This window comes from Sesamum indicum, linkage group LG10 (genome assembly GCF_026168435.1).
Source record: "Sesamum indicum cultivar Baizhima isolate 11 linkage group LG10, ASM2616843v1, whole genome shotgun sequence".
Classification (NCBI taxonomy): Eukaryota; Viridiplantae; Streptophyta; class Magnoliopsida; order Lamiales; family Pedaliaceae; genus Sesamum; species Sesamum indicum.
Window position 1 is genome coordinate 20,628,029 of NC_142666.1, and position 13,452 is coordinate 20,641,480.

The window sequence follows — 13,452 nt, forward strand, 5'->3', positions numbered from 1 at the left end:
ATAAAATATTATAAAACAATTCCATCCAATCTCATTTTATCCATTAATTATTTATCTCATAAATAGATAATGTATATTATAATTAGCATCAACTTATATTATATTTTTTATATAATAAAAAATATATTTTGTTATTTTATTTTTTTGATAACCAAAAGGGATTTTTTTAAATAGTTTTCCCCGCCCCCCTTTTTTCGAGGTTACATAGTAATGCCACGAATATTTGCAATAGTTAAAAATAAAATTTTATCAATTTTTTACTAAAAACTAAGGTGATAAAATATATTTTTTTTTTTACTTTTAGACTGCTTAAATTAAATTAATTTAAATTTTAACATGTTTTTGAAAATCTTTAACTTCAAGTTCATTTTTCATTTTTTATTTTGAAGCACCCTTACAAAAATACCACTCAATCTTTCTCAACTTTTGGCACTTTTATATTTTTTGAAATTAATGACAAACTTATCAATAAAAATATTAATTATTTATAATTTTAAATGTTTTTGCACATAGATGGAGTGTGTCGTGTAAGGCTAGTAAAAGTAGAAACTATTGCAAACTCGGTGCTACGGTAAGAGTAACGGAAACTAAAAAGCAAATAATGAAAATCTAGGGGAACATTCAGCAATTAGAAACAAAGTGAGGGGCTGATTCCAAAGAGTTGCCAATAAATTGCAGTAACTCAAAATCATTGCCCAAAACTTCAAATGCGTTTCAGTTTCTAGTAGGGTTCCCATGGAGAGAGGCAAGAGAATTCAAGCCATTAATGGCGAAATTCCGTTACCTGAAGCCATCATTCAACACATACAATCTTTCCTCGACGGAAAACAAGCTGCCCAAACGAGTGTTCTGTCCAAATCATGGTACAATGCATGGTTAACTCGCCCAAATGTCGATTTAGACGAGCGCAATTTCCCGATCATCGACGCAAAATCCCTAATTCCAGACGAGTTCTTGATTTTTGCGAAGAAGACTATGGAAAGGTACCGAAATTTTAATTTGAAGATTGAGAGTTTCAGGCTGTGGATGCGAAGTACTAGACCAGGTTCAATTTCTCTGGCTAATGAGTTGATATTGGGAGCTTTGAAAATGGATGTTAATGGTATCGATCTCGAATTTGATCCCCCGAACATGAGTTTCGTTTTACCTGATCAGGTGCTTGAATTCCAAACCCTAATCAGATTATCTGTGATTGGTTGCAAGATTGATCCGCCGGTGGGTGGAAAAGTAAATTGTTTGGGACTTAAATCGCTTACTTTGAGCACAGTGCGTATAGGAGACGATTTAGTTTGGGATATAATTTCGAGCTGCCCCTTGATTGAGAACTTGGTATTATCCATATGTGAGGGCATGGTTGAAGTTAGGAAACTTAATTTTGTTAGAAAGGTCACCAAAATGTTGACATTGAGGAGTCCCTCGATTGAGTTTGATAAACGAAATTCGGGTTCGGTTGTTGCTGCTCCGATCAAGGTGTCTGAGTTTTATAAATTGAAGTGTTTATTGTTGGAGAGGGTGACTATTGATAACTTGTTTTTTCGTGACTTTGCACATAAATTTCCTTGCTTGGAGGATTTGAGCATTCAGTATTGCTATGGCTACAAAGGAATTCAAATTTCAAGTCGAACGATTAAGTGCATAAGCATGGGGCAGACGAGGATGTTGAGGGGCAAGTTTGATGTTCCCAATATTCGTAAGTTTAGCTTTTCAGGGTCAAGTATACCTTCCCTGTCTTTTACAACAGCTTCAAGAGATTGGGAGTCTGATATATCATTATCGTGCTCACGCTATCACCTTGGAGTTCCATGGTTCCTTGAGCTGAAAAAATTACTGTCAAAGTTGAGCCAGTCCAAAATTTCTCTTAATATCTGGTTTCTCTTGGAGAAGCGCATTGATTGTATGGGAGATAATCAAGGTTTACCTATGCCTGTGGTGGAGAATTTGATATTATCAATGAATTCACGATCCGCAGTCGGTTCTGCTCTTTTGGATGGTTTATTTTGGAGTTTTCATCCTAAGGTCATAACTCTATCTTGGTTTCCTAGGTCACTTAATGAACCGAACAACACTCTGATAGAGCTTCTCTGCAAGAAACTGATACTACAAGAAAGTGAAAGTAGCTGCAGTCAAAACCTAAGTGTGCTTGACTTGCATGATTTAGAGGATGTAAATGTGGAAATTCGTGAAGATTCTCGTTCAGAGTGGCGGCCTCTGCCCTGGAAGGCTTTGTTAGATGCTTCAACAAGTCCAGAGAAGAAAAAGAAAGTTCGCTTCCTATTGAAATGGGTTTCGTCCGCCTGATCATCCTGAAGTTAGATAATTGAAATGGGTTTCGTCCGCCTGATCATCCTGAAGTTAGATAATATAATGTTCTTGTAATATCTTTTTTTCTCCCTTCCTAAGAAGCTACACTATGAGTTTCTGTTAGGATCTTAATTGTATGGGATAGAACTGAAATGCTGTAACTATGAATTATTGTTGTGTTGTAGAGTATGTTATCAAATTTGTTTTCTCGTACTTTGCTCACAAGAATGCATACTATGATTAGTCGTAGTAATTGATGATGATTGGCAGAGAAACTCAGTCATGTTGGAATCATGGAACCACTCAAGTAGGGTGGGCACGGGTGGTAGTATATTTGACTACCAGATACAAACTCGATAAATTGGGTACCCGACTAATCGGGTACCTGACTAATCGGGTACCTGTTAAAGTTGGGTACCTGAAATTGGGTACTTTTTTTTTTGGTTAATTTAAATGTGAAGTAGAAGCATTAAATATATATTTAAAATTTTGTTCTTTTTTTGAAAATTTTATACTTATAAATTGTAATTTGTATGCATGGTGTGACTTTATTTTTAAAATATTATTCAAAAATTTAACATAAATTATGATATCAATTTATTGAGTTAAAAAATGGTATAACATCAATTAATTCAAATTAATAAATAAAATAATCCAATTCGTAATATCAATAATTTGATGAGTAGATCAATCAACTCATATGTCATTCTCTTTTTTGCTTTATTATTTTATTACTAACAATAAATAATTTTATTTTTTTTTATCATTTTTTAATAAATATCGAGTATCGTATTAATCTGATCGGGTATTTATCTCTATCTGATCTAGACAAAATCGGGTTTGGATAATCCGAAATCCAAAAATTATATAAAATTTACCTTACTCAATCAATTCAAATCTTTTCGAATCAGGCCGGGACCTAAAGAATCCAATCCAAATGCTCACCCCTGATAGGATGTCTCGGAATTGTGCATAGAATTTTGGGACATCACCCTAAAGATGAGGTTGAAAAGCTCGTTTTGATGCCCTTGTTGCGATGGGAACTAGATGACCAATGACCATTACCATTCAAAAGCTCTCGTTTCCACCTAATAACTAGACAGCAACGGCTACACCTCAAAATTACTTACCGACGTATGATGTTATTCATGAGAACGATGCCACTTTAATGGTACCACTCAACTTGCACTAAGGTAGCATGATTACTTTTGTTTGGTATCAAACACCAAGATCCACGAGCGTGATTATAGACATTAGTCGTTAATTTATTTCAACTTGTACTGAGGTGCCATGATTATTTTTGTTTAGTATAAAAAACTCAAGAGAGAACTTTTTCACGCATCCATGAACGTGGTCATGGACATCAGTCGGTTGATTTATTTCAACTTGTATTCAGATGGTATAACACTTATCTTTGGTATCAAACACTGGGAGCGAATATTTTTATGCATCCATGAACATGATCACGGACATTAGACGTTGATTTATTTGGACTTGCGGTTCTTTGTTTTGTATTTAAGCTTCAATTTTACGAATCATTTGAAAATGAGACTTTTGAGCGTCCAATCCACTCTTATCAGGTCTTACAAACAATCTCTAAAAATAAAAATTTGGGATAGTGATCACATATGAGATTCCATTCTTGTAAATAGGTAAACTTAATCTCAAACTGGGTACATATTAAAAAAGAAATAAGTTTTTTCATGATTTTAATTTTCATTGAATTACTGAGAATTTATTCCAAAAATGGGGTGTGGGGTTGATTGGTTTTGTGATATTTTTTTATGGACGACTGTTATAAATTAGCCCTGTCAAGTCCCTTTTTGTTTTATTTAAAAATTTATTTTATTATATTTTTATGACGTTAGTTGGGTGTAGATTCATGGGCGATATCAAGATCGACTTCAGTATTCAATCACAAACCGAATATTCAATCAACCCTAATTCGATTTGTAGGCGTTTTCTCCCCATGGAAAATGGGAAAGGGAAAAGAGTCGAAGCCATTGATGACCAATTGCAGCTTCCGGAATCCATTATTCAGCACATACAATCTTTCCTCACTGGAAAAGAAGCTGCTTCGACGGCTGTGCTCTCCAAATCATGGTACAATTCTTGGTTAACTCGGCCGGCTCTCGATTTTGATGAACGCAATTTTCAGAATCAGAACTCGGATCCGCAGAATGATGACAAGTTCTTCAATTTTGTGAAGAGGAGTATGGAAAGGTACCATGGCTTGAACTTAACTATAGAGAGTTTCAAGCTTTGGATGAGTGTTAGGGATGTTGATTCTTCTTCTCTTGCTTCTGAATTGATTGTGAAAGCTGTGAAAATGGGTGCTAATGGGGTCAATCTCGAATTTAGTCCCCCAATTTCAGAGTACATTTTGCCAAAGGAATTGCTTGAAGCCGAGTCTTTGGTTGGATTATCTCTTGCTGGGTGTAAAATCTTTAGTGGGGAGGTTATGTGTTTGAGACTTAAGTCGCTCCGTTTATGTAAGGTCTGTGTAGAAGATGATATGATCAGGGATATAATGTTAGGATGCCCTATGATTGAGAATTTTGTCTTGTCTGATTGTGAGGGTTTTGTGAAAGTTAATGTGAGTAAAATGGTTGAACTCAAGAGATTTAGTGTTATTAGACATGTGACTAATCCAGTAGTATTCAGGAGCCCCTTTATCGAATTTGAAGAACAAAGTGTCGGATCAATTATTGATGGTCGAGCCAATCTGTCTGAATTTCGTAAACTCAGTTGTTTGTTTTTGGAAAGAGTGAAGATAGGCAAGATGTTATTTTCTGATTTCTCAAACAAGTTCCCTTGCTTGGAGGATTTGACAGTTCACCATTGTGTTGGATGTTTTGTATTCAATATTTCGAGTCAATCACTTAAGTACATAAGCTTGGCACATACGAGGAGATTGGAAGTCCAACTTGATGTTCCAAATATCCATAAGATCAAGTTTTCAGGATCAAGCATCCCTTCCTTGACTTTTATTACAGCTTCAAGGGAATGGGAGTCTGATATAGCACTTTCATGCTGGAACTATCTTGGTGTTTCATGGTTACTTGAGCTGAAAAAGTTTCTGACAAATTTGGGTCCGTCCAGAATTACTCTCCGTATCGAGTTATTCGCAGAAAACCGCATTGATTGCTTGCCAGTTGTTCAAGGTTTAAGTAAACCTATAGTGGAGAATTTGATATTAATGGCGCATTCGTCATATTCTGTATCCTCTACTTTGTTGGACGGTATATTTTGGAGTTTTCGACCTAAGGTCATAACTCAATGTCTCTTTCCCGTATTGGGCATCAAATCGGCAAACACTAACATCATCCAGCCTCAGTTCTGGAAAGCAAGCAATGACTTGTTGCGGCTTCTATGCAACAGGCTGATGGACATAGAAAATTCCAATTGCTGCAACTCAATTGAAAAAAATATTGGCTGGCATGAGCTCGAGGAAGTAAATGCTGAATTTTTTTCAGATACTATTATGGAATGGCAGCCTCTGCCCTGGAAGACTTTGTTAGATGATGTAGAAAGTCCAGAAAAAGAAGTACAAATCCGTTTCCTATTGAGATGGCAATCACCTGAAAATGCTGGACCTTCCCATGGTCCGCTTGACTAGTTTTCTTTTGCATCCGCTGTTTCCTTTTTTCTTTTGCTATAAGATGAAGCCAATACTATAGGTTTTTCTTTTGAGTAACGATTCTGAAATCCAAAATGTTCTTCCTGCGCTCCATTTCCTAGTGTTATTAATGATGCAGGAACTGATACCAAACTTTTATGGTCTTGAATCGTGTTGGGTTTAATAGAATATTTTCTGTGCACAATTTAGTTAATAATGTTCTTGTTCGCAGAGAACACAATTAGATCATGTTGAAATTTCACTAGAAACATGATCTCATGCAACTATCATTATATATGCTATTTTGGAATTGCCATGCCAAAGCTCAGGGCAAAGTTTGCTTATAGCAATCCTAAGCTCAAGCCAGAGCATATCAGGCAGCACAGCAATTTGCCTAGGGCCTTATGCAAATCATGCCATCTTTGTATTATCATTACTGAGGGTCGTCAATACTTTGATATACTAGAGCTGCAACCTGATTATAATCAGAGCTCAATCTAAGACTAAATTTTACAGTCCATAATGGAAGGCAAGTTTTTGAGTACATAACTTTGTACAAAATTTCTAGCATCTAGGACATAATCTGTAGAGCTTCCCTAGCTTGTCCAAGTATATTAAAAACTGTTGCGGCGATATGAGAAGGCGACAATCCTGCTTGCATCAGTTGATCAGCTGGGGATCCATGGTCAATGTACCGATCAGGAAGAACCAGTGGCCTCCACTGCACAGGTTTTAATCATGCAAGATGAAATGTCAAAACATCGAAACTCGTGCATATATATATTCAATATCTAGTAAGTGTTCCCTAACGGAAAAATCAAGTTAGTAATACTAGAACTGAAGATTCGTACCTTTAACTTTCCATCAAGAAGCCCATCCAGGGCCATAAAATGAGCTACATGAGATCCAAAACCACCAATAGACCCTTCTTCCACGGTGATTAAGACCTCATGTGATTTGGCCAAGCTGCGTATAAGTGCCTGATCTAGTGGCTTGCAAAAGCGAGCATCAGCTACTGTCAAACGTAAACCATGGGGCTCTACCAAGGCAGCAGCGGCCAGACAGCTCTGAACAGCTGTTCCATAGCCCAAGAGAGCCACCCTCTCCCCTTCCTTCAGTATACGACCCTTCCCAATCTGAATGGAAGATGGAAACTCAATCTCAATTATGATCAGATAAGGGGCACTCATATTATAATTTAGTACTAACACCAACCTCAAGGGGAATGCCTTTGTTTCCCGGTGGAAGCTCCATGCCTATCCCATTGCCTCTTGGATAACGGAAACAGCTTGGCCGGTCGTCTATAGCAGCAGCAGTAGCAACCATGTGAAATAGTTCAGCTTCATCTGAAGGAGCCATCACCACCATGTTCGGAAGGCATGCCATAAAAGTAACATCGAACGCACCACAATGTGTTGGACCATCTGCTCCAACTAAGCCCGCTCTATCCATTGCAAACCTCACTGGCAGCTTCTGCAAATCAACATCATGCACTACCTGTGTATGGAGCCAAGGCCAGTTTGTTAAGAATTCTACGATCTCAAATAAGGGATAACTTCATGCTATCGACATGTGGTAGTAACCACGTGGTTATGAACTTGTGATCAATGATGTCACAAAGTGAAATGATGACGTTATCATATATGATCCAACAATCTACACTTAATTTGTGTTGCTACCCACAACATTAACATTAATCTCCCCTCAAAAGTAAGATAGGATAGCGGATTAGAGAAATGAGAAAAGAGACCGGCTTGCCTGATCATAAGCTCTTTGCATGAAAGATGAGTAGATTGCACAAAAAGGTTTGATGCCTTCACATGCCAAACCTGCGGCAAAAGTTACAGCATGCTGTTCTGCTATCCCAACATCAAAACACCTTGTTGGAAAACGGCGTTGGAAAAGGTTCAAACCCGTTCCACCTCCCATTGCAGCATGGATTGCAACGATATCCTTGTCTGCTTCGGCTTCTGCTATCAAAGCCTCAGCGAAGTAAGTTGTGTAAGACTGAGTTGGGGCATTGGATTTAAATTGCTTTCCTGTTGCGGGATCAAACTTGGTTACGCCTGCAAATAGGAAGCGCATCAATCAGTTCTGAAATTTATTCCAACTGAAAAGTGAATTACATGAGAGAGATAATATTTACAACGTTAAATGATCATTGGAGATTTATTATTAGTTGACTACTGTCCTGAAACATTGTAAATCATGTATATTTTCATTAGCCAGCTAAAACTTTGCAAATGGTCCAAGAACAAGTCCCTTCTGATAAATAAATTATTTTCATCAAATATTTTTACCATGGTATTTGTCTGCAGCTTTTTCAGCATATGGATATCCTCTGCCTTTCTCAGTCACAACGTGGATCAACACGGGACCTGTTGTTTTAGTACTCTTGACTTCTTTAAGAATTGCTGTAAGATCATCAATATTGTGGCCATCAACTGGACCAATATAATAAAGTCCTAGCTCTTCAAAAAGTGTTGATCCTGAACCACTTATCATCCCTCGAGCATATTCATCCACTTTTGCTGCAAGCTCATGCATCGGCCCTCCAATCTGCTTAGTAACTCCCTGAAACCATTTCAACCAAAATAAATCAAGGGCTCCCAAGAAATTTTACAGATTTCCTCAGTAACAATTCTTTCATAATACAACCTTAGCAACTTCTCTTAATTCTCTGAGTGGCCGATTGGACTGCAACCTGCTCAACGCACTACTCAAGGCTCCAACAGGAGGAATTGGACCATCTAGATTAGCAGTGGGTAAAGAAACTTGCTTGTTGTCATTAAGAATAACAATCATATCAGAGTCCAGGTAGCCGGCATTGTTCATTGCTTCATATGCCTGACCTGCTGTCATAGCACCATCACCTATAACAGCCACGACGTTATTCTTTCTTCCTTTGAGATCTCTCCCCACAGCCATTCCTTTTCAGCCAAGAAATCCAAGGATCAATGCGTAGAAACAATGAATCTCGGGCTTGTACATAATAACCACTTCACATAACCACATGTGAGATGGGATATACAAACACTAATGCAGCCAACAGCATCTATTCCGGAATACTATTCCATCTTCTATACCAAGGTATAGATTTTGGACATGTGCAAAACACATTAAGGCTGTTTGTCTCGCCTCTATGTTTATTTCACGAAAATTATAAAAGAGAGATATATATATAAGGAAACTTATAAAATAGTTTCGGGAAATAATTACCACAAGTGGATGTTTAGCATGACGAATATTGGTTTCAGCCTATTTAATATATAGATTTTTGACACGTGCAAAACACACTAATGCTTGATTGTCTTGTCTATATGCTTACTTTAGGGACATTCTTTTCCCAAAAATCCAATGCCAAACTGAATCGGCTGGCTTGCTGTTGTACCATCAATGGGATATTCTTAATAAGGAAACACAAGAATGTACCTAATCCTGCAGAGATAGTTGTAGAACTGTGACCAGCACCAAAGCAATCATAGTCACTCTCAGATCGCTTAGTAAAACCAGAAAGACCATCTGTCTGTCGTAAAGTTGCCATCTTGTCTCTTCTTCCAGTCAAAATTTTATGTGGATAAGACTGCAGCATACAGAACGTGATTATCAGAACAAATATAATGTTTTATAGTCATCCTCACAATGTATAAGTTCATAAGCTAATGTTTAACGGAAAAGAGTCATCACCTGGTGGCCAACATCCCAGAGTATTCTATCTTGGGGAGCATTGAAAACATAATGAAGAGCCACGGTTAGCTCAATAACGCCGAGGCTTGAACCAAGATGACCCCCAGTCTTGGAGACATTGAAGATAACATCGGATCGCAATTCATCAGCAAGTTGTTTCAGTTCCTACATAAAAATAAGTACTGAGTAAAAGGGACTAATTGGAGGATTAAAAATAAATATTATGCAAATGTTTCTTAAGTTTGATATTTAACCTTTGTGGAGAGATTCTTCATATGAATTGGATAGTTGATAGTGTCCAAGAGAGGAGTTGGAGGCTTCTGCGAAAAATACTCCCCTCTTTCTGTCAATGATGCACAAACTCCAGTTGACCTTTTCCTTATCTTCAAGACAGTACAAAACAACCATTTCAATCACTTGTTCCAATCCTAAACTTACAGCTGAAGATAAATGCAATTCTTCCTAGTATGCACCCAAAAAAAGATACAATAAACAAATATCACAAGGATACGAGCACTTTTGACAACAAAGGAATCTGGACCACAAGAATAATAAATAAATAGAATAAACATGACAAAATAATAAGAGACTGGAAGTTTCCAAGATTAGGCACATGGGCATCCTCAAAATAGTGAAAAAGAAAATTTACTGCTCAAATCTAGATTGAAAGAGATGAAAATTTTTCCAAACCTGATTATTCTTGGAGAAAGAGTGAGGCTGTAGATCCGACCCACGTAGCCACTGAGAGCCTAAACTGGTCTGTTTTTTAGCATCTGCACCCACTACTCCGCTGCTCAAATTCCCAGGAACGGCAAATGTGCAGAGAGCCATCGATATATGTATTGCTGTATATGTGTGTGTGTGTGTGTAGTTCAACAACACCAGAACTTCAAGAAGCCAAATAAAGAGTACAGATTACCGAGACATATACCAACGTCACTCTTCTTTCCCCGAAAAGAATTCAACTTTACTGTAAGTTCATGCAAAGAAATGGAGGGTTTGATTCTCTCTGCCTTTTCTTTCTATATTGTTCTGAGGTGGGCTGTTCTCATTTGAGTTCTCAAACAAAAAGCCAATGTGAAATGCCACTCTGTATATGTGTGTGTGTGGCTGTGATAAGACCAAGAAACAAAAAACTGTGAAGAGTTAAAGAGCAAATTCAAGAATTCTTGAAGAATCAAAGAATTGCGGGATCGATTCTCTTCATTTGCTAATTTTGCTTGATGGGGCATTCACAATTGACAGCATAGTTAGATAGTATCCTCTCTCCCTGTTTGATGAGCACATATATATATATATATATATGGTGGGTTGAGGGCCTGTATCAGTGTAAGGGAAATAGAGTGGAGAGGCATGCTCTCATTGGGCCACGTCATCAGAAATCACCAATGGATAGAGATATGATAATGTATCCATCTTCCTCTTGGGATACTTTTAGAAGTTGGATGATGATAGAATTATATTTTTTGTTCTTTAGGAATTTTACTTTGTGCTTACGATAATTCCAATGCAATCCAAACCATCCATGATTTATAGATTCTGTTGTTTTTTCCCTAACCAGAAAAGAGAATTTGTTGTTTTCAAGGTTTTGATTAGGTTCTTATTTAATCTGCTGCTATCCCCTTTCATTTGGCTCTCAAAATTTAATGTAGAAATGATGACTTTATCCAAGTGACAAATGAACCTGGCCTTGTTTTGTGTATTTCTTGGTTTTTACTATTAACTCTTGATATTATCCAATCATCTTTCTTCACACCCCAGATTTGATTCACCAAAAAGAGCAAGTGTTGAGGAACTCAGCAATTAATCTAAAATTTGCTTCTTGAAATCTGACAGTATTAAGCAATTCTTACCATATCATTGAATATTTACTCCACCTTCTCACTTGCATATAGTAATAGCCCAATTAGAAGGGAAATATTATTAAATTTAGAGTCAAAACTTTGTGGAGATTGCATGAAACTACCAATCCTGATTATCATAATAATCATCATGACCACAATGAATTTAAAATTTTATAGTTGACTTGACCTAATTGCAATAACAAAATTGGAAAAGCTTACCACAGTTGCAGGTCTGGTTCTTGGTTTGAAATGTGTCACAATTAGTGGCAAACAAATGTGACATTTGGATCCAATTTTCATGAGAATCCCACTTTAGTACCAGCCAATATGTCTTGGACCAATAGTGTTTTGTCAAGTCATAATTCTGGGTTGAAGGATGTCAAAATCATGAATTATGTGCCTTATCTCCAATTTCAAATAATGCTTGCTTTTCAATTTGTTTATTATGCTGTCACTGCAGACAATTTGATAGACAATGGTTATAATTACGTAAAGTATTAGTGATTACTTTCACCTCGCGCTTTATGCTCGAAAAATAGAATTGTTTATGATTAATTATTGATCGAGATAAAAATACAATAAACTACTTGAATACGCGACCTTTTATCATGAGATGGTATTCAGTCGAAATAACACGAAACTATAAAAAGTAAATTAGACTGCACAGAGATAGTGTGCATCTAAGCAATTAGTTGATATTTTGTAGCAATTTGAGACTGCTTGACCAGACTATGATGTAAGAAATAAATTGCAGTTGTTGGCTGCTGCTTGAGAGAAATTCATATTAAAACCAAATTGGGTAGCTAGCTGGCTTTCATGCCAAATTCGAGGGGAATCCATGACAACTATAGAGCAGCCAACAATTATTGCAGTAGACTGCTTTTAACATAGGCAAGGGGAAAATGCAGGAATTAGGCTTTCATTTTCTAAACATAAAACTTCACACAGAATTTGAAATCATGCATAGTGTTTGGTTTCATTTTTGACCCATTTCAGAGATAAACTAAAACATGAACAATGTTTGCCTTGATTTGTTTTGAAAGTTTTGGTGGTGTTTTGAAATAGTACCTCTTTTGTTTTTTGTCAAAATAAATCTATACTAATTATAGGCCCTACAACTAAAAAAATTATATACATACTCATACATATATATAAAAGATACAGATTTGACAATGAACAGTAATTTTTGTCTCCGACTAAACAACATCAAACATACCATACTTATTTTATATTATCTCAAAAAACAAATTCAAACATACACACTATCTGTAACACATACTTATTTATCTTTATTTTTCTCTCTGTGTCTCTACAAAACATACAAAAACAAGTTAAAAATGAAACCAAACATAGTTTTGGTGTTTTTACTGTAGTAATAGAGCCGGCAACTATACTAAGATGAATTGTATCTTATCTAGCACGGACGGCTCGTTAAAATAGGAAGTGATAACCAGCAGTGAGGTGAGAAAGTTTATGTAGCGACTGATAATAAGCAGTAAATTCATTATGCAATCAATTATTGGATAAACTTACCAGATATCAATATATGTTCGGATATTACACAAAGAAGCTCAAGAAATAAATGTGACTGAAGCGATTAGGTATCTAAGCGCTGATGGATGGTGTACCAATAGGTTTAAATTCCAGGGTCATTTTGCCAAAAGCTAACAGGATAACTTAGCAGGGTAAATTAGTTGTCCAGTTAGCATATTTCTTAGGGCTGGAAAGGGAAGATGGTATCTGTTCATGAACAAAGGCAGCTACAGAAGAGAACCAAAATGTTGAATGAATAACAAGCAAAAGCAATCTCATCAAGGTCTATTGAATAGCCAGATAACCATTGCAGTGGTGATAGTTATTGAAGTTCTTACTAACTATCAAGTGGCCGAGCAAGAAAAATTAGGTACAAAAGGAAAGACGTGGATTTCAAATTTGAACTGCCAAAATGTTAAATGAATGATAAGCCAAGGGGCTCTAGGTTAGCTTATTACCAACTTTCAC

General features: G+C 36.6%; 3 protein-coding genes across 3 annotated transcripts; 2 read left to right on the forward strand and 1 right to left on the reverse strand.

Moving 5' to 3' along the window:
• The first annotated feature begins 685 nt into the window (after positions 1-685).
• LOC105171448 (F-box/LRR-repeat protein At3g03360) lies at positions 686-2,514 on the forward strand. Its single transcript, XM_011092568.3, has one exon. The coding sequence runs from the start codon at positions 736-738 to the stop codon at positions 2,296-2,298; it is 1,563 nt and encodes a 520-aa protein (XP_011090870.1). The 5' UTR covers positions 686-735; the 3' UTR covers positions 2,299-2,514.
• Positions 2,515-4,148: 1,634 nt separating this feature from the next.
• LOC105171449 (putative FBD-associated F-box protein At5g22720) lies at positions 4,149-6,137 on the forward strand. The gene has a single exon (XM_011092569.3). It carries the CDS (start codon positions 4,160-4,162, stop codon positions 5,918-5,920), a length of 1,761 nt encoding a protein of 586 aa, XP_011090871.2. The 5' UTR covers positions 4,149-4,159; the 3' UTR covers positions 5,921-6,137.
• Positions 6,138-6,322: 185 nt separating this feature from the next.
• LOC105171450 (putative 1-deoxy-D-xylulose-5-phosphate synthase, chloroplastic) lies at positions 6,323-10,889 on the reverse strand. The gene is made up of 10 exons (XM_011092570.3): positions 10,298-10,889; positions 9,862-9,990; positions 9,608-9,772; positions 9,353-9,503; positions 8,579-8,850; positions 8,221-8,494; positions 7,679-7,986; positions 7,136-7,417; positions 6,772-7,056; positions 6,323-6,641 (listed from the first exon to the last, which is right to left on the reverse strand). Exons 1-10 carry the CDS (start codon positions 10,436-10,438, stop codon positions 6,492-6,494), a joined length of 2,157 nt encoding a protein of 718 aa, XP_011090872.1. The 5' UTR covers positions 10,439-10,889; the 3' UTR covers positions 6,323-6,491.
• Between the last annotated feature and the right edge of the window lie 2,563 nt (positions 10,890-13,452).